General features: G+C 44.9%; 1 protein-coding gene across 1 annotated transcript in view; it reads right to left on the minus strand.

Moving 5' to 3' along the window:
- Positions 1-22435, minus strand: part of GSDME (gasdermin E) — a 64531-nt gene that overhangs the window by 20875 nt on the left and 21221 nt on the right. The window contains exons 4-5 of the mRNA XM_042968423.1: positions 3543-3714; positions 1794-1914 (exon numbers count right to left, since the gene is read on the minus strand). Of these exons, the coding sequence (XP_042824357.1) occupies positions 1794-1914; positions 3543-3714 (293 nt within the window). The remainder of the gene's footprint in view (positions 1-1793; positions 1915-3542; positions 3715-22435) is intronic.

Consider the following 22435-nt stretch of genomic DNA (forward strand, 5'->3'; position numbering starts at 1 on the left):
CCCCTGGGGACCTCTTCTCAACAGCACAAAGAGGAGCATATTTTCAAAGACAGCAGAAGCCAGCCAAGATAAAAGGCTGGAAATTGAAATGTAAACAGGAGAGCCAGCCAGACAAGGCTGTGTCTTTCCAATCCTGTCTGAGAAAGAGAGGCCCTCTGCAGGTGCCCCACCAGAGCTGCAAGTGGCAGGGCACTGCCACCTCCTCAGAGAAACAGGAAGGGGATCCCCACAGGCCCCACAGCCTTGAGTGGTAGCCCCAGCCTGGTCTCGGCCACCAAAGGTCCTCAGAGCACTCATGGGCATCCTTGGGTGCAGGCCAAGTTTTCCAAAGGCTAATAAATGTGACCCCTCGACTACCAACCCATCTGGACAGGATAACTGGGCCTAAATATCTTGGGCTGGAATCACGTAAGTGCATGTGGTAACATGCTGATAACAAAAACAGGAGCGACAATCTTGTTCAAGTAGAAGACTTCCAAAGAGACAGAATAAAATCATAAAAATGCCAAACAAGGACGCAAATCTGGAACCATGGCCTGAAGCCTGTAGGTCACAATTCTTGGTATTTCTGTTAGTTCATGCATTCCTAAGGAGTCTCTGCAGAACGATGTCTAAAAACCTGACACCCTCACTCTGTGTCACCTCCCTGAAATGCAGGCTGCTCCATGTGTGAAAAGAAAATGGAGCCTCCACCATTGCATTCCGGGCCTCACGCATCTCTTCTTTGGCTCCTCACGTGCCCAGGAGCTTGTGACTGTCAGGTAAGGACCATCAGTGTTCTAAGTGCCTATACTTGTAGCTCAATGCCATAGTTAACTCGTGTGGGCCAAGTGCACACAAAAAGCTGCCTCCTGGACAACTTCCTCTTCCCTAACCTGCCACTTCAGAGAACAAACAGGAGAAGAACAGGGGACACCAAGAGATATGTGCATGGTGTATCAAGGCACACCTTTTAAAACTTTTCATTATGGAAAACGTGAAATGGCGCAAGAATAGAGTAGTACAACGAACCTCCTCATACCCAGTGACCAGCTCCAACAATTGTTCTTTACCTCTTCCAACCCCACGCATACACCCTTTACATTCCACCTGGACTATTTTTGAAGCAATCCACAGACATGTTACCATTTCATCTGTGAAGACTTCAGTATAATCTCTAACAGAAGACTCTTTTTTTTAATAAACATAACTATACCATTACCATACCTTAAAAAGTCAATTATTATGTTACATTTATTCATTCATGTCCCCAAGAAGTGGTCAGTTTTCTTAGGTTCGACACAACCTCTTCTCAGGAAGAGCAGGAGGAAGGAGCCGTGAGCATCTAAGATCAGCAAACATGAGCTACGCTAAAGCCCTTGTTTTCTTCAAATGATGCAATGACCAGGATCTCCCAGCTTTGAACACACTGGTGATCAACAGAGCAAGGTCAAGTGGAGCATTTTTGGCTTCATGTTGGGGGAAGGAAGGTGGAATTCTGATAGTATTATTAACAGCTGAGGCTGTTAATAAACAACCACTATGCCAGGCACTTCACATGCCTCATCGCATGTAATCCTGACCACAGCTCGGTGAGGGAATGCCTTTCCCGTTCCAGAGATGGAGAGTTAATGCTCAGCGACATCCACAACCTGCCTCACGGACACCATGGCACCAGGGCCGATCCACAGTCTGTTTGATGGCATGCCCACAGCATAGACCCTGTGCCGTGCTGGTGAAAGTTCATCCACACTTGTCATCCCCACACTTCCCATCTCTTTCCCCTAACACCCAGGGCAGGAGGCGGCACTCACCAAACTGGCCATCCAGTTTCACGTACAACTCGATGACGCCGTAGGCTATGGTGGTGGGAGCCGGGATCTCCAGCACCACGTTGGTGTCCTTGATGACACTCCCATCCTCCTTCGCTGACACCTGTGAGTGAGAGCACAAGCTGCCCCCATGAGCTCAGACTTCCCCAGGCTTCTCTCTGCCTCCCCACTGTGGCCAGCCTTGGGCCTTGCATACAAAAACATTGAGCAAATGCCCGAGGAACCAAGTGGAAAATAGGAGCCAATCAGCAGATGTAAGGATGTGATCCTTGTGGGCCTCATGATGTGATGCACATATTGGGAAGTAAATGGCCAAACTTCTGTGGAATGAGATTCCAGAGTGTGGGGGATAATGAGACTAGGTCAACAGTACTGAATAAAGCAGATAAATGAGCAAGGTAACTTGTCATTTCCCTCACGGAGGATTATGGTAACCATTGTGACAGCCCGGACAGTGATGACAATCCCAAACAATGTCAGTGCCTGACTGGGAGAACTAGCCAAGAGCAAGGACCTCCCCAGGGGCATCATTCCAGACCCCTGTGGCTGGCACACTGGCTGTTAAATAAGCCCAGGGGAGGTGCTGGAGGCATGAGAGGAGGATTTCCAGGAGATGCCAAGTGGTCAGGCAGCAGAGCTCTGTCCTTCCAACACTGTTACAAATATGACCCCTTCCCAGGACGGCCTGGGGAGATCATTGCCTCAACACTGAAGATCAGAGACCCCTTTTAGCAACTTGATCCCAGTTGGTGGGAGGACAGCCAGCTTCCTGATTTCCAGGCAGGAGCCAGGCCTGTAGTGGGGTCACCACAGGCAGAAACACTGGCAGGGCTGGCCAAAGCCGCCTCCCATCAGGCCCCTCCTTCATCGCTGCTATCCAGCCTTCCTGCCCCAAGGAGAGTCCACCTCCAGACCCAACCTCTGTCTCCACCTCCTTCCAAATACAACTTTCCCAGGTCCTCTGGAAAAAGTCAAAAGTCACTCCAAGAAACAAATCTCTGAGAATAGGTCATCAGACACCATGGTAGACTGTGGAAGAAACAGTTTGGGGTTGATAGCTTCCTGTTCCACAGAAGTCTAGTACTGGCTCAGGGATCAGCCTGGTAATAAGACTGCTTCTATTTTAATCCAGAAGCATCTGTTTTTCTGTGTATAGACACATGTACTGCTCTTTACCTTCCCTAGCTCAGTCCACAAAGAATTTGAGGCAAGCGATCCCAAAGTGGTCATTTTGAGACCTCTGGCTCCGTAAGGCTCTGGCAGCTATCTGTGTATTGGCCTGACCAGTGCTCCTTTGACCCATTTTCTTTTGGGGAAGGCACCTGACCATTCCGAGGGTTGTGTTGCCCTGGCCTTGGGTCTGCTTCAGAAATGGGTACAAGTGACAATGGTGAGAGCCAGCCCTGAAGCACACTCCCCTGGGGTGGCAGCAAAGAGCCACCACACCACAAGGAGAGCACCTACCTGACAGGGACTCTACCCCAGGGGAGGCAGCATACACCGTCTGTCCAATTTCCCTTCTAGCAGCAACTGAACTCAGATTCCCCTGAATGTTTCAGTTACACGAGCCAATACATTATTTCTTGTTTAAGCCAATTTGAGTTGGGTTTCTATTAGCTCACTACAGAAGAGGCCTGACAAACGAAGACACAACCCCAAGAGGCCCCTGACCCGGGTCGCGATGACCGAGACCTCCAGCCCCGGTGCCTCCACCCCGGGGCGGCCACGCACCTGCACCACCTTGGTTTGGATCCCCACCACGCCACCGCACTGCTCCTCCACCTGAATGTGCTCCCAGATCACACACTGCTGCGTGGTCACTATCTTCTGTGTTAGGACGCACAGGACTTCATTCTTCCTCTCCAGCACCTGCTGCAGCACAGGATTTCCCAGATTTATTGCTCTGAAAAGGGAAACTGGCCGTGAGTGGCCTCCTGCCTCAGGGGAGATCGATGCAGCAAATGGATCTTCTCTCACACAGCCGGCGGCTCAAGAGTACGCGGGTAACAACCAGCATTGCTTCTTTCCTGGCCATGAGAGAGGGGGCAGTTCATCCAGAAAGACTCAACTCAAACTTCCCAAGGCCACCCAGGAGCTTCCAGGCATCCAGAGAAAGGCTGCCCGGGAGGGCAGGGGGCTCCCTACCGAACAGCATCACTGGTTGTCAAGGACGAAGAAAAGAAACCCAACTAGTGCAGGGGCTGAAATCCACCAGTTTTCCACCCTGGAAAGTCGGTTTCACCATTTCATCAACGGCTGAGGGCCCACAGCCATCACAGGAAATGTGGGATTATGGGGGGAATGCTGACCAGTTCCTTCAAGAGAAGAGAGGATCAGGCTTCCCACAGCAAGGAAGAAACTGGATTTGAAATAAAAAGGAGCTTCTTAACCTGTCTGGGAAGGACACAGAATCTCTTAGGAGAAGTTTCATGCCATTTTACAGATGAGGAAACCGAAGTCAGTCTGTGCTCAAGGCCCCCCAGCACAGACTTGGGGCTCCTATGTGGCTACTCTGGAGAATTTCCAGGACAAGCTAAATTATCCATGTACAGGAGACAGATTTCAGGCTTAGAAGTAAACAATGAAATAACCCCTGCGGAGTTCTCCTCTGACGCAATACATCTATGAGGTGGACAGGAAAGAACCTAAGGAGAGTCCATATTGACACAGCAACAGTTACAGTGTTCATCTTGAGCTTTTTAAATAATTCAAGGTTAATTACCTTTAAAAAATTCAGCAGCACCTCTAACCACACACAGGTAAGGGTCACCCTGACATGGGGCAAACACAGATTCTCCAGGGTTCAGAAAGTATCCTCAGAACAGGAGTGAGTAGTTAGTAAGGTCCTATCTCCATGTGAAAAGCTGTCCCGGGTAGAAACTCCATCATCGGATAGACAGACAAAATGTAGTATGTACACACAATGGGACACTATTCAACCATGAAAAGGAATAATGTTCTGATGCATGCCGACTCATGAACCAACCCTGCAGATGGTATGCTAGGTCTAATATGCCAGACAAAAAAGGACAAATATTGGATGAGTCTACCTATATGAAATACCTAGACTAGGCAAATTCATCATGGTAGAAAGTAGATTCAAGGTTACCAGGGGCTGGGAGGAAGGAGAATGAGGAGTTCTTGCTTGATGGCTACACAGTTTCTATTTGAAAGTGACAAAAAGTTTTAGAAATGCCACTGAACTGTACACTTAAAAATGGTTCGAATGATAGGGGCACCTCGGTGGTTCAGTCGGTTAAGTGTCCGACGCTTGATTTCAGCCCAGGTAGTGATCTCACGGTTCCTGAGTTCAAGGCCTACATCAGGCTCTGCACTGATGCAGAGCCTGGTTGGGATTCTCGCTCTCTCCCTCTCTCTGCCCCTCCCCTGCTTGTGCATGCACGTACATGCCTTCTCTCTCCCTCCCTCTCTCAAAAATAAACATTTTTAAATGGTTAAAATGATAGAATTTAGGTTATATATATTTTATAACAAAAAAAGTAAAGATACATGAAAAGGTGCTCAATCTTAGTAGTGTCAAAGAAATGCAAATTATAACAACATTTCACACGTGTTAAGTAAGTAATATGGGGCCTGGCTGGCTCAGTAGGAGGAGTGTGTGACTCTTGACCTTGGGGTCATGACTTGGAGCCCTATGCTGGGTGCAGAATTAATAAATAAATAAACAAATAAATCATGGTTTTTTTTTTAAATTAAGTAATAAAAAAAATTGACAACAACTACAAAAAGCTGCCCAGGGGTCCATTCCAGGAAGGCCAATGAAACAGGGGCTTGGAGCCCAGCCCGTGGGGTTCAAATTCAAGCTCTGGCCCTCCAGCTGGCTAATTACTCTACCTTCGCACCTTGCTTTTCTTATATAGATGGATGGGAACAGTGCTCTACTCGAGGGGGCTAGTGTGGGGTCTAGAGGAGAGGACATGCAGTGAACACAGAGTTAAATGCCACACGAACTCCAGCTGGCTCCCACTACCTTCTGGTGTTCTTCTACTGAGGTGCCCAAAATAAACCCCAATGTGTGCACTTGAAGGGAATATGAGTCATTTAATTGGGTTGGAGGCACTTTCTCACTCACTTGCTTAGAAACCTTCAGTGACTACATCACATCCTGTGATCCGGCCCCTGCCCATGGCCAATCCCACCTTCCAGCTTTCTCTCCATGCCTTAAACACAACAGGCGAGTGCCTGCCCCACAGCCTTAATGCCATGTCCCAATTCCTACATCTTGCTGATGTTAGTCACCTCCTCAGGAGTGGCAGGCATTTCCTGATCACCCTGTGCACGGTAACAACTCTGTCACACTGTCACATCCTGAGACCACTTATCTGGAGAGCATATTTAGACTTAATACTTTTCTAGCACATTTGTTTATTTGTACATTATCTTCCTCTTCCCCCTAAACTCCATGCAAGTAGGGACTGTGCCCTCCAATTACTATCAGGACAGTGTCTAGTACATAGCAGGGAATCATATATAATTTTGGAATAAATGGATGAATAAAACTTGTGGGTTTTTTTTTTTTTGCTTCTCTCTTTGCCTTAATGAACATTCAAATGTGTGTGTGTGTGTGTGTGTGTGTGTGTGTGTGTGTGTATATATATATATATATATATATATATATATGCATCTCTGTGTGAAAGAACACATAGAAGATGGAGGAAATGGAGGGTTAGCAGTGTAGTTTAAAGAATGATATGTAGAGGTAAATCCTCCCAAGATTGTGTTCAGGTTCTAGAGACACAGACTTGGAAGAGGAGAACCAGTGTATCCACCAGTCAAAACATACGTTTGAACCAGACCCTTCTGATGCTCTACTCTGACAGTATAGACAATTTCATCTTCTAGCAGATTCTTGAAAATCAGCTGCTTCAATTACAGTTCAGGTACTGAACCAAGCCCATGTGAACACACACATCAGAAGCAGCAACTTCCAGCTTCCAAACCCCAGAACTCACAGCAGAGGGACAATGGAAGGCCACCCAGAGTCTGAAGGGACTCTGGCACACCAGAAATCACTGCACTACCACATGCCTTAAACAGATCCACCAAATGCTTGATGCTGTCTTAGCCAATGTTAAATTATTTGGAGAGAAAAAAATCAGCCTAAACTGCCCAAGACTGCATTGCTTAAAATGCCTACCTCCCTCCAGAACTCCCACACCAAACACCAGAAGCAAAAGGGAGCAAAGTCCATTGCAGAACCGTAACTTTCTTTTGCATCTGATGGTGGTCCAGTCCTTGGACGTGTGCCCATCCAGCCACGCACCTGTGAGGCTTAGTGGCCCTCAGAGTGGCCCCTGCGGGCTGACCCCACCACAAGCTAAGAACAGAAGCCAGGGCTTTGGCCAGGGTCCATCTCTAAAGCTGAGAGACTCAGCTGAGTGGGGAGGTTAGTACTATGGACAAGACCCACGCAGGCTGACTCACAAATACTCCACTGAGCTACACAGGCAGGGCTGCAAGGGCAGGCCCTCCCCACCCATCTGGGGATTGTTTCCCAGAACAGTGCTGCCACCTTTTGGAAACCCAACACCACACAGACCTACTCATCTTCAGTGAGGACAGAAGACCTGATGTAGACAGAGGGAGCTAATTATCAGGGGGAAATGGATTCCTCATTGGACTCTTTGCAAAGCCAGCTCAGAGGGAATTTTCCCCATCTCCTTTCCTAGTTACCACCAGCAGGCAGCAAGCAGCTCAGGATGCAGAGCAGCTCCTGGGGGCCAGAACATGGCCATGGCCTCCCCAGAGCATAGATCCCTGTGCAACAGGGATACCCTGGGCCCACTAAGTGGGGAAACCATCAGGTTTCAGTGTAATCCATTTACATTAAAATCCTCCATGTTCCATGTACACATTTAAAGATGTTTATGGGTTCCTCCAGACCACTACACGGATTCAAGGGGAAAGAAAATTTAAAACCCTAGATTAGCAGTTTCATAAATGAGGAACATGGAGGTCCAGAAAGGTTGTAGATGGTAACTGTTCACAAAGCCTCCCAACCCCCCAGCCACAGCAGACCCACCACTGCTTTCTTGCCCCTCTGGGCGAGGGCACCCTCTGGCTGTACCAGAATGTGACCTTCATCTCTAGCAAACTCTTGTATTAGTATGTCCACTTCCACATGTAAAGATCTTGCCTGTCTAGCTAGACCCACAGGTAGGGCTGGAAGGGGGGTTTATACCCAAGTCCTCCAGGAATCTTTTTCAGAATATCTCTGCCTGCTCATTCTCCCTGACCCCATCACCTGGTGGCTGTGGCAACGTGCCCTTAGAAAACTTTCCCCAGGTTGTCTAAATTAGCTCCACCTCCCCTGAGCCCCATTAAGAGCCACTGAATAACATGGACAGAATGTCTTCAGAAAAAGAAGATAGTATTCACAGTAATTACCGCTTGAGTGGGGAACTAGATGGCTGGAAGATCGGGAGGACACTCCTTCCCTTTTCTCTTTTGATTTGTAACATTTAAACCACGTGAACACACCAATTATTCAAAAAATGTTTCTTATTAAAAAAGACCTCTGGAAAAACTGTAAGCTCCCGGAGGACAGAGTACCCTCTGTACCTACCCTACCAGAGTACCCTACTCCTACCTCCATGCCTATCCTACCCACCAGGTGATGGATAGATGAATAATTTATCACATAAATTCTAAAATGCATGGTTGGAATAAATCTCCAGCAGGACTGGAATCATAAAGAAATAGAAAACCTGATCACATCTATTACTAGTAAGGAGATTGAATCAGTGATCAAAAACCTCCCAAAAAACAAAAGCCCAGGAAAAAACAGCTTCAATGGTGAACTCCACCAAATGTTCAAAAAACAATTAGTTAATCCTTCTCAAAAATCCTTCCGGGGTGCCTGCGTGGCTCAGTCAGTTGAGCCTCCAACTTCAGCTCAGGTCATGATCTCGCGGTCCATGAGTTCAAGCCCCGCTTCAGGCTCTGTGCTGACAGCTCAGAGCCTGGAGCCTCTTCAGATTCTGTGTCTCCCTCTCTCTCTCTGCACTGCCCCTGCTCGCACTCTGTCTGTCTGTCTGTCTGTCTGTCTCTCTCTCTCTCTCAAAAATAAACATTAAAAAAAATAAATAAAACATTAAAAAATGTTTTTAAAAATCCTTCCAAAAAATAAAAAAGGAGGGGATGCTTCCAAACTCCTTTTATGAGGCCAGCATTACCCTGATACAAAAACCAGAAGGAGGCCACAAGAGAGCTAAGACAAATATCCCTGATGAACACAGACACAAAACCCTCATAAAATATTAGCAAGCCAAATTCAACAATGTATTTTTTTAACATTTATTCATTTTTGAGAGAGAGAGTGAGAGAAGGGCAGAGAGAGAGGGAGAGACAGAATCTGAAGCAGGCTCCAGGCTCTGAGCTGTCAGGACAGAACCTGATGCGGGGCTCAAACTCACAAACCGTGGTATCATGACTTGAGCCAAAGTCGGACACTCAACTGAGCCACCCACGCACTCCTTTTTCATTCTTTTAATGTTTATTTATTTTTGAGAGAGAGAGACAGAGGGTGAATGAGGAAGAGGCAGAGAGAGAGGGAGACGGAATCTGAAGCAGGCTCCAGGCTCTGAGCTGTCAGCACAGAGCCTGACACCGGGCTCGAGCTCACAAACTGCAAGATCATGACCTAAGCCAAAGTGGGACACTTAACCAACTAAGCCACTGGGCGCCCATGCAACAATGTATTAAATGGATAATACGACATGACAAAGTGTCATTTACTCCAGGGATTCAAGGCTTGTTCAACATCTGCAAATCAATGTGATACACCAAAATGAAGATAAAAATCATATGACCATCTCAATAGATGCGGAAAAAGAAAATTCAACATCTATTTATGACAAAAACTCTTGACAAAGCAAAGTAGGTATAGAAGGAACATACCTCAACATAATAAAGGCCATATAGGACAAGCCCACAGCTAACCTCAAACTCAACAGTGAAAATATGAAAGGCTTTCCTCTAAGATCAAGAACAAGACAAGGATGCCCACTCTCACCACTTTTATTCAACATAGTATTGGAAGTCCTAGCCAAAGCGATTCGGCAAGAAAAGGAATCAAAACACATCCAAATAAGAAAAACTGTGACTATTTGCATATGACATGATATTACATACAGAAAACCCTAAGCTCTCCACCAAAAAACCATTAAAATACACAAATTCAATAAAGTTGCAGGACATAAAAGCAGTATACAGAAATCTGTTGCATTTCTTTACACTAGTAACAAATAATCAAAAGAGAAATTAAGAAGACAATACCATTTACACTTACATCATGAAGAATAAAATACCTAGGAGTAAATTTAACCAAGAAAGTGAAAGACTTGTGCACTGAAAACTATAGGACACTCATCAAAGAAACTGAAGATACAAATAAATGGAAAGATAGTTTGTGCTCATTAGAAGAATTAACGTTAACATTGTTAAGATACTACCCAAAGCAATCTACAGATCTGACACAATCTCAATCAAAATACCAATGGCATTTTTCACAGAAATAGAACAAACAATTCTAAAATTTGCATGGAACCACAAAAGACCCCAAATAGCCAAAGCAAACTTGAGAAAGAACAAAGCTGGAGACATCATAATCTCTTATTTCAAGCCATATTACAAAGCAATGGAATCAAAACAGTATGGTACTGACATAAGAACAGACACAGATCAATGGAACAGAATAAGGAGCCCAGAAATAAACCCATGCACATATGGTCAATTAGTTTATCACAAAGGAGCCAAGAATATGCAATGGGGAAGGACAGTCAATAAATGGTGCGGAGAAAAAACTAGACAGTCACATGCAAAAGAATGAAACTGGACCACTATCTTACACCATACACAGAAATTAACTCAAAGTGAATTAAAGACTTGAATATTACACCTAAAACCATAAAACTCTTAGAAGAAAATGTAAGTAGTAAATTCCTTGACATTGAGCTTGCTGATGATTTTTTTAATCTGACACCAAAAGCAAAAATAAAAGCAAAAACAACAAAAGTAAAAATAAGTGGGACTACATCAAACTTTAGTTTTCACTTCTGCACAGCAAAAGAAACCATCACCAAAATGAAAAGGCAACCTACTGAAAGAGAAATAGTATTTGCAAATCATATATTTGATAAGGAGTTATCAGCCAAAATACATAAAGAATTCATACAACTCAATAGTTTAAAAAAATCCAATTTAAAAAATGGGCAGAAGATCTGAATAGACATTTTTCCCAAAAAGATGTAAGAATGGCCAACATCACTCATCGTCAGGGAAATGCAAATCAAAACCACAGTGAGGGGCGCCTGGATGGCTCAGTCAATTAAGCATCTGACTCTTAATTTCAGCTCAGATTATGATCTCACGGTTCAAGAGATTGAGCCCTATGTCAGGATTGAGTCCCATGTGGGTTCTGGGATTCTACCTCTCCCCTCCTACATGCACATGCACGCACACTCTCTCTCAAAATAAATAAATAAACTTTAAAAAAAAATGAGATATCACCTGAGAATGGCTGCTTTCAAAAAGACAAGAAATAACAAGTGTTGCCAAGGATGTGGAGAAAAGAGAATCCTCATGTACTGTTGGTAGGAATGTAAATTGGTGCAGCCACTGTGAAAACCACATGCAGAGGTCTCAAAATTTAAAATAAAACTACCATATGATCCAGCAATTCCACTTCTGAGTACCTAAAGGACACAAAACACTGGATTGAAAAGGTATATACACTCCCACATTCAATGCATCATTATTTACAACAGCCAAGATGTGGAAATAACCTAAGTGCCCTTTAATGAACGAATGAAGAAAATATGATACATACATACAATGGAATTTTATGCAGCCATAAAAACGAATGAAATCTTGCCATTTGGGACAGCATGGATGGACCTTGAGGACACTGTGCTAAGTGAAATAAGCCAGACTTAGAAAGAGAAATACAGTATGATCTATGGAATACAGAAAAATAAACAAAAACAAGAACTCATAGGTACAGAGAACAGATTGGTGGTTGCCAGAGGTGGGAGGTTGGGGATGGATAAAATGGGTGAAGGGGGGCAAAAGGTATATATTTCCGGTTATAAATAAGTCATGAGGATGTAATGTACAGCATAGGAACTCTAGTTAGTAACACTGTACAGTAGGCCCCCCCTTATGTGTTGTCTCAACAACCCGTGGTCAGCCATCGTCTGAAAGATGATCCTCCTTTTGATGAATCATCAGAAGGTCAAGAGTAGCCTAAGGCTACATCACAGTACCTACATCGTACACCTTACCTCACCTCATCTCATCACACAGGCATTTTACCATCTCTCATGATTATCATCATCATAAGAAGGGTGAGTACAGTACATAAGATATGATATTTTGAAAGAAAGAGACCACATTCACATAACTTTTATTACAGAACATTGTTATAGCTGTTCTATTTTATTATTCTTTATAAATTAAGCATTTAAGGGATTATAAATTAAACTCTATCATAGGTACATACACATAGGGAAAAATGTATTATACACAGAGTTAGGTACTATCCACAGTTTCAGGCATCCACTGGGGTCTTGGAACATACTGCCCACAGGTAAGGGGGATCACTATATTACATATATGAAAGTTGCTAGAAGAGTCCATCTTCAAAGTTCTCACCACAAGAAAAAAAAATATTTGTAATTACATACGGTGACAGCTGTTAACTAGACTTATTATAGTGATCATTTAGCAATGTATACAAATATTGAATCATTACATTGTAGAGTTGAAACTAATATAATATGATGTGTCAATTATACCTCAATAAAGAAATTAAAAAAAAAAACTTTCTCTTCTCCAGTCCGGCCAGAGATCAATGTCCATAGATAGGAGGAAGGAGACAAAAGCTCTCCTGTAAGAAAATGAACAGCCAGATGTTCTCTGTCCTCTTCACACATACTTTTAAGGACAGCCCAAGGTTCCTTTTTCTTCCTGGGGGACAATATGAAAGCAAGAACAGAAGGCCATCGAGATGTGAGATACCATATAATCACTCTTCCAAGGGTTAGACCCAAAGAAACACATCCAGAGGCAAGTGAAGGGAAGTAACACTAAATGGGGAGAAGAGTGCCTTTTCCTCACTCAATGTACTTGCTGGACCCTCCCTGCCCCCATTCTCCTGAGGGATCATCCTACTTCTGTGTAGCAGGCCGCTCTGTGTCAACACAGACACCTGTACTCCCTCTGGAGATGCTTTCTAGCTTTATCTCCTATTCACTGGGTTATTACCTCCTCTGAGCCTCAGTTTGCACATCTGTAAAATGAGAACTGGCTATGAAGCTTATATTTAATGAGGGCTTACATACAGTGACCACACTGCTCCCGTCTGCAAATGTTTCTTTTCTTCCACTGTTGGCGGGAAAGCCCAATCAAGAACCCTTCCCAGGAGGGTCAAACACATACAGACAATTTTCAGGGTGCTTCATGCGGTGAGCCGTCAGTCAGGAGGTGGACCCTCAAAGCAATTAAGAAATAGCTACACAGATACAGAATGGGAGCTGACTGAGAGACAAGACCAGGCAGGAGCCTCTAAGAAGTAGCAGGCAGGGAAGCCGGCAGGGAAGTGAAACTCAGAGCTGGGGCTGCTGCTGGGGACCAGGGCAGCCAGCGGAAAAAGAGGCTCCTCTCCTAAAGCGCCTAAAAATTCCCCAGGCCCAGCCCCAATAAAGCTGCCTCAACTCCTAGGCTGAAGCTTTACTTTGAATTCTACTTCTAAGGCTTTGAAAGCCAAAATGCAAATTCACAGAGAAGAAATCCAGAGACTTTTACAATTCTAATAATATCCGTAAGAAGGAAGGAAGCAGCTTTCTTTTCCAAAGCATAAATCCAGTCTCCAGGATCCCTCTTACAGAGACGAGAGAAAGGCATACTTTCTCACACAGACCACCACCTCCATACTCATTCATTCAATCCCACAAATAGCTGAATCCTCTTATGTTCCAGGCACTGGGCTAGATGCTGGTGATTTCTCACTGACCAAGACCAAAGCAGTCACTACGGGCACAATCCCCCCTCTGTAATAGCCATTGGTAATAACAGGTCCTATAAGAATTTTCATAAGGCTCTCCAAAAAGTAGATAGAGCATGACAGCATAGGAAACATCAGCTTTTATCCAGTCTGCTACAGAGAAATTATAAAACTATAAGGGCCCCAGGGATTACTAGTTCTGGGACGGAAAACCAGTTGCATCTCAAGTATCCTCTGAGATGGCCCCATCAGCAATCGCAGCTTACCTGTAGGGAAAAGGATTCTGAGACCGAGTGTAGGCCCGTGGCAGTGAGGAGAAGAAAGCCATGATTGATTGGCAGTGTCTGCATGGGCCTGAGATGGAAACATGTCACCCCTCAGAGGTTACAGACTCACTTGAATCACATGGCACTTTAGCAACATGGACAAAACCAGGACACGTGGCCTCTTTTTTATATATATAAATTTTAATTCTATTGCAAGAGGACAATCACCAAAAAATCCTAAAATTTATATGGAACCACAAAAGACCCCAAATAGATAAAGCAATCTTGAAAAACAAGAGCAAAGCCGGAGGCATCACAATACAGACTTCAAGTTATGTTACAAAGCTGTAATCATCAAAACAGTATGGTGCTGGCATAGAAACAGATGCATAGATCAGTGGAACAGAATAGAAAATGCAGAGGGGTGCCTGGGTGTCTCAGTCTATTAAGCATCTGACTTCAGTTCAGGTCATGATCTCAAGGTTTGTGGGTTTGAGCCTCACATCGGGCTCTGTGCCGACAGCTCAAAGCCTGGAGCCTGCTTCAGATTCTGTGCCTCCCTCTCTCTCTCTGCCCCTCCCCCACTTGCACTCTGTATCTCTCTCTGTCTCTCTCTCTCAAAAATAAACAAACATTAAAAAAATTTTTTTAAAGGAAAATCCAGTAATAAACCCACAATTATATGGTCAATTAATCTTTGATGAAGCAGGGGAAAATATCCAATGCGAAAAGGACAGTCTCTTCAACAGATGGTTCTAGGAAAACTGGACAGCCACATGCAAGAGACTGAAACTGGACCACTTTGTTACACCGTACACAAAAATAAATTCAAAGTAGATGAAAGAACTAAATGTGAGACCTGACACCATAAAAATGCTAGAAGAGAACACAAGCAGTGAGGTCTTTGACCTCAGTCATAGCAACATTCTTCTAAATATGTCTCCTGAGGCAAGGGAAATAAAAGCAAAAATAAACTATTGGGACTCCATCAAAAGGACACACAGCTGCAGACTCCCAGACCAGTGCTCTTTCTGCTACACTGCTCTGAAAACTGACAGTGAGAGGCAGAGGGTGCACAAGCGCTCTGGAGAAACACGGCTGGAGCTGCTTTTCAACATCTCCCCGGGAACAGAGATTGAGACATTGAAAAAAGCCAGAAGATGGTGGCTGGCCTACTATTGGGAGAGTATGAAGTGAGAATTACTAACGCACAGAAACACAGATGTATGCTGATGATTAAATCATTAGCAGTTTAGGTATTTTCTTTCAAAAAGTTTTGATTCATTGGCTGCGGCCACAGTGAAAGAGGTACGGGGTCACAGACGGGACTTGGTGGAAAACTACAAAGGCTGCTCAGACGAGGTCCATGCACTGTGCTTGGAAGCTTAGTTTTGTTCTTCTGACACTTCACCAAGCACATCTGGCTTCTCTGTGGACAACCAGTGTCCTCCAGTATACAGACGCAGCCAGACACCCCCACGCCCCCCAAGGTGTGACGCGAGTTGAATTGTGGTAAACCTCCCCTAGAATCCTGAAATGCAGGAGCCAGTGCTGTTTCCATCTGCCCATTTAGCCCTCCAGGGTAACCCGTCTCCCCCTTTCAAGTCTGTGCACTCCTGGAGGGAAAGGGCACAAAGTGGCATCTCACCTGTGTCTGTGCTGCCCCTCCAGGTGCCGCACTAGGCACTCTGGCCCTGAGAATGGTTCACCACCAGCTGCTCACCCCAAGTTTGTTCAGCCTTGAAAGCCTGGTGCTAGTGGATGGAATGGGCAGGCCTAGCCCCACAGACGAGTCTCTCGGCCAATCCTGGTAACCCCATTGTTTTTAGCAGGGAGTCGGGTAGGATAGGCCAATGTAGCAATTCTGGCCATTGAGACCTGAGGAAAACCTGCTGGGGGATCCCACGAGGCCTTTTCCTCCCTCTTAAAAAGTAGTACAAGAAAGAGACTGCTTTTCTGCCTCTGGACCTTGTGGTCTACAATGCGGTCATTTGGGGACCAAGAGGAGAGGTAAGGCTGCTGAGATACGCAGTGCATGGGGATTGGGGCCCCAGGGGGCCACTGGATTAACCATCCACCATTAACTTGGGTTAAGGGTGGCTCATCCTACCTCACAATGATATCCTATGTGAGGTTCTCTGCCACCAGAGGCACGCTAAGAGGCTTGTGAAGTTCTTGTCACCTGTATTTCACAGGGTGACAAGAAGCGCGGAGGCCTCATAAGCCAATGACCCGAAGGCACACAGCTAATAAGGGACAGGATGAGAATGCACCCGAGTGTGTCCATCCCCACAACCCTGTGCCCTTCTGTCTTCCCTCTCCCTCCAAGACCTCCGCTGGGCCTTCCATACAGGAAGTACTAAATACATGCTTGTTAACACACAAGCAGCCTTTATGCTCCTCAGAGCCTAGCAGCAGGCCCTCTCAGCCACCCATAGCCTGGCTCCTCACCGCCAACCAAGAGTCTCTATTTCAACCATAAAAGAAACTTCCTGCACACCAGAGATACTGAACCCAGAGCTGGGGTCAGGAAGCCTCAGAAACCTAAACTACTGCACCCTGGGGCCTCCACTTTAATACAATGAGAAAAGCCTCGCTCTTTCTCTCACTTGGTGGTGACTTCGGGATTGTCAATTGCCCGAAAAAACTGAAAGTCAAGGCACAAGGCTCACCGCACATGATTACCAACATGACCACGTGACCCCCACACTGCAGTGGCTCCACCTCTGTTCACATTGTAGTCTGTGTGACACCTCATCTCGCTTGCATACAACCCAGGGAGAGAGGACAAAACTCCTGAGCAATTACAGACATTCAGCTTCCACACAGACCAATTCAGTCACTGCCACCGCTTCTGAGATGCTCCAGGTCTACAAGATGATAAACCAAGTAAAGCTGGTGCACAGAGCTGAGTTCATGCAGGAGCCCTTTGGACATTTTTCTCCTTCAGAGCTCCGTGCTTCAGCAGCTAGACCTGAAAAATCATGTGTTATGTGGACCTGGGCTTAAATGCCAAGTCCAGGCAAACTAATTAACTTCAGCGATTGAGGCTCTTCAGATGTAAAGTGAACATGAACCAATTATTCTCTCAACCAAATGCTGTTTAGCATGCAGCAGACACTGTGCAGGGCCAGAGGTGAGCTGGAGGGTGTGCTGGGAGGAACACAGACACGGGATCAGGCAGGTACAACATATGTTACCCCATAGAGTAACACTGGTTTGTGCCCCAATAGGGGAATCCCTGGGTGACATGGCTCCTGAAGGCAGTGGGGGCTATTCTGAGGAACTGGCCAGAAGCAGAGGAGGGGAGTCTACATGTGTCCTTCTGTGCCTCTGTGGGGACAGGAGTGAAGGAGCTGTCAGACATGGCCTGAGGTGAAAAGAGCTTGGGGCTTAATCCCAGGAATTGAAATAAGTTCCAGGGACTGGCCTGAGAGTGTGAGGAGAGAATGGTGGGAGAGGACACTGAAACGCAAAAGCTGGGCCATGTCAACCAGAGGAGGGTATGGACGCCATCCTAGGACAGTGGACAGCACAGCAGGGCATGAGCCAGGAAGGGACACGATCCAACCCATGGCCTGTGGAGAATCTACTGGGAGGGGTGACAGAGGGGAGGACATCCACCAGGAGACCTGGTGGACATCCACCAAACAGATGGTAGAGGCCAGCACCAGGAAGTGGTTGTGAGGCTAGGGCAATAGTAACAGGTAGGAGAGATACTGAAGAGGTAGAACCAACTAGTGAGGGACTAGGTGTAGGAGAGAAGGTGAGGAAGGAGCCACGTCTGGTACTCAGATTTCTGGCTGAGATAACTGGACTTAAGCCTCACCAACCAGCATCTCAGGAGGAGTCAGATCAAGAAGGAGGTTTAGGATGCCTGGGCGGCTCAGTCGGTTGAGCGTTCGACTTCAGCTCACATCCTGATCTCGCGGTCCGTGAGTTCAAGCCCCGCCTCAGGCTCTGTGCTGACAGCTCGCCTGGAGCCTGCTTCAGATTCTGTCTCCTTCTCTCTCTGCCCCTTCCCTGCTCACAGTTTCTCTTTCTCTCTCTCTCTCTCTCTCTCTCTCAAAAAATAAACAAACATTAAAAACATTTTTTTAAAAAGGAGTAATGGGTACAGTCCATGTGTCAGACCCCACATGAAGAGCTCAGGTGGGATAAACATTTGCTCATCTGAACTCGAACCCTGATTTGTTCCAGGCGATCCAATTTTGAATACCACGTCTCATCAATTTTAAAACACACATTTTTTTTCCACATCTTCACATATCTGAAATCAGGATGTTTTAAAATTGACAGGTGACATGGCTTAACTTGCAGTGTTCTTTCTTAGTGGTATGCAAAATAGTGGTGCATCTTACAACAGATGACATCTGGGATTTGATGAAATAGGACAATGTCTACCAATTGTAGAAGAGAATAGTACTTGAACATCTCTCCTCAGGACTTAAATCGTACCTAGTTCCACAAAGATCTGAAATAACCTGTCAAAGTAAAGCTCATAGGACAGGATGGTTTCTGTAAAAAAAAGAAAAACAAAAAACAAAAAACAAAACACACAAACCACTCCCAGGATCAAATATGTGAAAGAATCCCCAGAAAACCCTCATCTCCCCCATGAGGGGTTATTAGTTAGCTATGATTATACTGTGGATAAAAATAACAGAAGGTCAAGCAAGCTTCCAGGAGCCCCCAGTTCTAAGAACTATGATCAAAACCAGGAGACAGAATAATTTGAAAAAAATAACAAGTTGACTGACTTTCAAAGAGCACAGAGATGGGTGTGGCCAGGCGGGGATCGGGGGGAGCAGGGTTGGTCTCAGAAAAGACATCTTTCAAGAATAGTAGACTTGGTGGGTCCTTGAAAGCTCACCAAGACAAAGCTATTAACGTCTTACTGATGTTGTTCAAGGGCTTCGTACATCTTTATTCAAGAACTTAACAAGCACCTCCTGGAACAAAACGTGAAGAACAGCTTACTGCTTTCCAGACTTCATGGCACAGCTACATGTCTGGTCCACACTCATTTTGGGAGAAGCCAGGCTGTTGCCACAGGCACAGACCAGAGCCTCCCCCGCTTTCACTGAAGGTAGTTAGTCTTTCCATGGCAGGGTTCCCAATGGAGGCTACACGGCTGCCTGTTTCCTCCAAGATGTGAAGATCAGAAATGCTACACATTAGAAACTCCAAGGACTTGACTTTATTTCTCTTCTGAAACTCAGCATCTCCCTGCTCTATTATCAAAGACTAAGTCACACATTTACCTCTGACAGCTCTGACCTTCCTGGCTTGAATACCCAAGCTCTACGTGGGACAAGTAATAATTTTTGCACTGGTTATGGAGGTGTTCACACTAACAGCAACATGCAAAGATGACTTGGCACATGCCATGCTTTGTTTGTATTCTCTCATTTCACACACATACCTTGGGAACACTAGTCCTATTTTATTAATGAAATCTGGGGCATCGAAGGAGAAAAAGACGGCTCCTATGTCTTGGTTTAAAGCAAAAGATCTCTTTTAAGCCAGGAGTGGGAGAAGATGATATATGACTGCCTGTTACACCACTCTTTATACTTCTGTATGTATGTTTCCACAGTTTGGTTTGTTTTTTTTTTTTTTCATTTTAAAAATGAGCCTGTAGTTTACCACTCCATGAGTGGCCAAAAATACCCCTCCCACCAACACCAAGAGAAAAGCATGAAGAGATGCTCCTGGCTGCTCCCACCCCCAGACCTCAGGATGCCCTCCCCTGGTTTGACTACTTAAAGGCTAACTGCGAAGGAGAAACAAAGAAAAAAAGAGAATAAAGGAAAGGACTAAGGTCAGGATACTCCTGTTCTCTAAGTATGTGTGGTCCTAAGTCTTTAAATTGTTAGGCACAAACTCTATTTAAAATAATGATGCCCGGGGGAGGCTGGGCAGCTCAGTCAGTTGAGAATCTGACTCTTGATTTCGGCTCAGGTCACAATCTCACAGTTTATGATTTTGAGCCCCACATCGGGCTTTGTGCTGACAGCACAGAACCTGCTTGAGATTTGCTGTGTCCTTCTCTCTCTGCCCCTCCCCTGCTGGTTCTCTCTCTCTCAAAATAAATAAATAAAGTTTAAAATAAAAATGATGCCTGCACAGAGACAAGCACTAAGACAAAAGGATTTCCAAACTATCTACTGACCACAGGGAAATTTATCTTGTTGGAAAGACCAGTTCCAACTTCATTGCATAGCTGCTTTAAGAAAGACATGGGCCCTTGATGGGGCACCTGGGTGGCTCAGTCGGTTAAGCATCCGACTTCAGCTCAGGTCGTGATCTTGCAGTTCATGAGTTTCAGCCCTGTGTCAGGCTCTGTGCTGACAGCTCAGAGCCTGGAGCCTCTTCAGATTGTGTTTGTGTGTGTGTGTGTGTGTGTGTGTGTGTGTGTGTGTGTGTGTGTATGTGTGTGCCCCTTCCCCGCTTACACTCTATTTCTCTCAAAAATAAACATTAAAAAAAATTAAAAAAAAAAAAGACAGATATGGGCCCTCAAAACTCTGAACTCAAAGAACTTTTAAATAAGGTAACAGTTGATGCCACTTTGAAACTCATGAGGGGTGCCTGGGTGGCTCAGTGGATCCCTCTCTTGATATCAGCTCAGGTCATGATCTCATGGTCATCAGATCGAGCCCTGTGTCGGGCTCCATGCTGAGCATGGAACCTACTTGAGATTCCCTCTCCCAAAATAAACAAACTTAAAAAAAAAAAAAGAAAGAAAGAAAAGGAAAGAAACAGTACTCATGAGAGCTACTGTAGTAACTTTAGAGAGGTCAAACGTGGGCCATAATAAAGCATAGCATTTAACATTTTGTGTGTGTAGGGGAGCCTGGGTAGCTTAGTTAGTTAGGCCGCTGACTTTGGCTCAGGTTATAATCTAGCAGTTTGTGAGTTCGAGCCCCGCATCGGGCTCTGTGCTGACAACCCAGAGCCTGGAGCTTGCTCCAGATTCTGTCTCTTCCCCTCTCTCTACTCCTCCCCTGCTCAAGCTCCATGTCTATCTCTCAATAATAAATAAATGTTAAAAAAAAATTAAAATTTTGTGTATATAAAACTTTGGTACTTGGAAGTATTTAGATATAATAAGATTGAGTGTGATTTTGAAATATTTTAAATTATTATGAAGGTTTGTCATTGCCATACTAGTGCTTGCAAGATCTATAATTTATAAGTTGGAATTCTTTTCTTTTAAAGTAGACTCCACGCCATACGTGGGGCTTGAACTCATGACCCTGAGATCAAGAGTCGCATGCTCTGCCAACTGAGCCAGCCAGGCACCCCTGTAAGTTGGAATTCTTAATGAAGAGCCAAACTTCTAATTATCACACATTCATGCGGAATTTTAATCTGTTCTACCAGAATTTGCTTTACAACACAACACAGAATGAGAATGGTATCTGCTCTAGAAATCAGCTGAAACCAAGGCCTGAACTCAGGGAGAAGGGCTGACACACTCTGTAGTCCACTCACTTCTAACATTTACCCAGGAGGAAACCCGCAAAGATCATCTAGGCCTGTGACTTCACCAACAGCTGAGGAAACTGAGGCCAGCAGCAGAAGTGACATACCAAGTTCCAGAAGTTATTTACCAGGAATAAACTTCCCCAAGACCCTAGGAGATAAGAAGCAATAAATCAGGTGCAGAGAGGGGTGGATTGTTGTGGTTATACTTAAGGCTTAACGTGGTAACAGATGGCCACTGACAAGGGAAGACAAGGCAGAAAAATGAGAGTTTATTACAAAATAATGATAGATCTGGGGCACCTGATCGGTCAGTACAGCATGTGACTTTTGATCTCAGGGCTGTAAGTTCAAGCCTCACATTGTAAGTTCAAGCCTCACAGTAGAGACTACTTAAAAATAAAATCTTTAAAACATTTTTAAAATGTTTTTTAATTTAAAATATTTTTATGTTTTTAATAATTATGTATCTCAAGAGTAAAACATGAGTCCTGGGGTACCTGGCTGGCTCACTCAGTTAAGTGTCTGACTCTTGGTTTTGGCTCAGGTCGTGATCTCACAGTTTGTGGAATCAAGCCCCACATCCAGCTCTGCACTGACTGTGGAGCCTGCTTGGGATTCATATTCTCTCTCTCTCTCTCTCTCTCTCTCTCTCTCTCTCTCTCTCTGCCCCACCCCTGCTCACATGCTCTTTCTCTCTCATTTTTTAAAAAACTTTAAAAAAAATAAAAACATGAATACAAATCATTATGAAAAGATCAATAAATGTGGTAATCTCCATTTAAAAAAAAGAAGAAGAAGAAGGGACACTGGGTGGCTCAGTCAGTTCAGCATCTGACTCG

This window comes from Panthera tigris, chromosome A2 (assembly GCF_018350195.1).
Source record: "Panthera tigris isolate Pti1 chromosome A2, P.tigris_Pti1_mat1.1, whole genome shotgun sequence".
Classification (NCBI taxonomy): domain Eukaryota; kingdom Metazoa; phylum Chordata; class Mammalia; order Carnivora; family Felidae; genus Panthera; species Panthera tigris.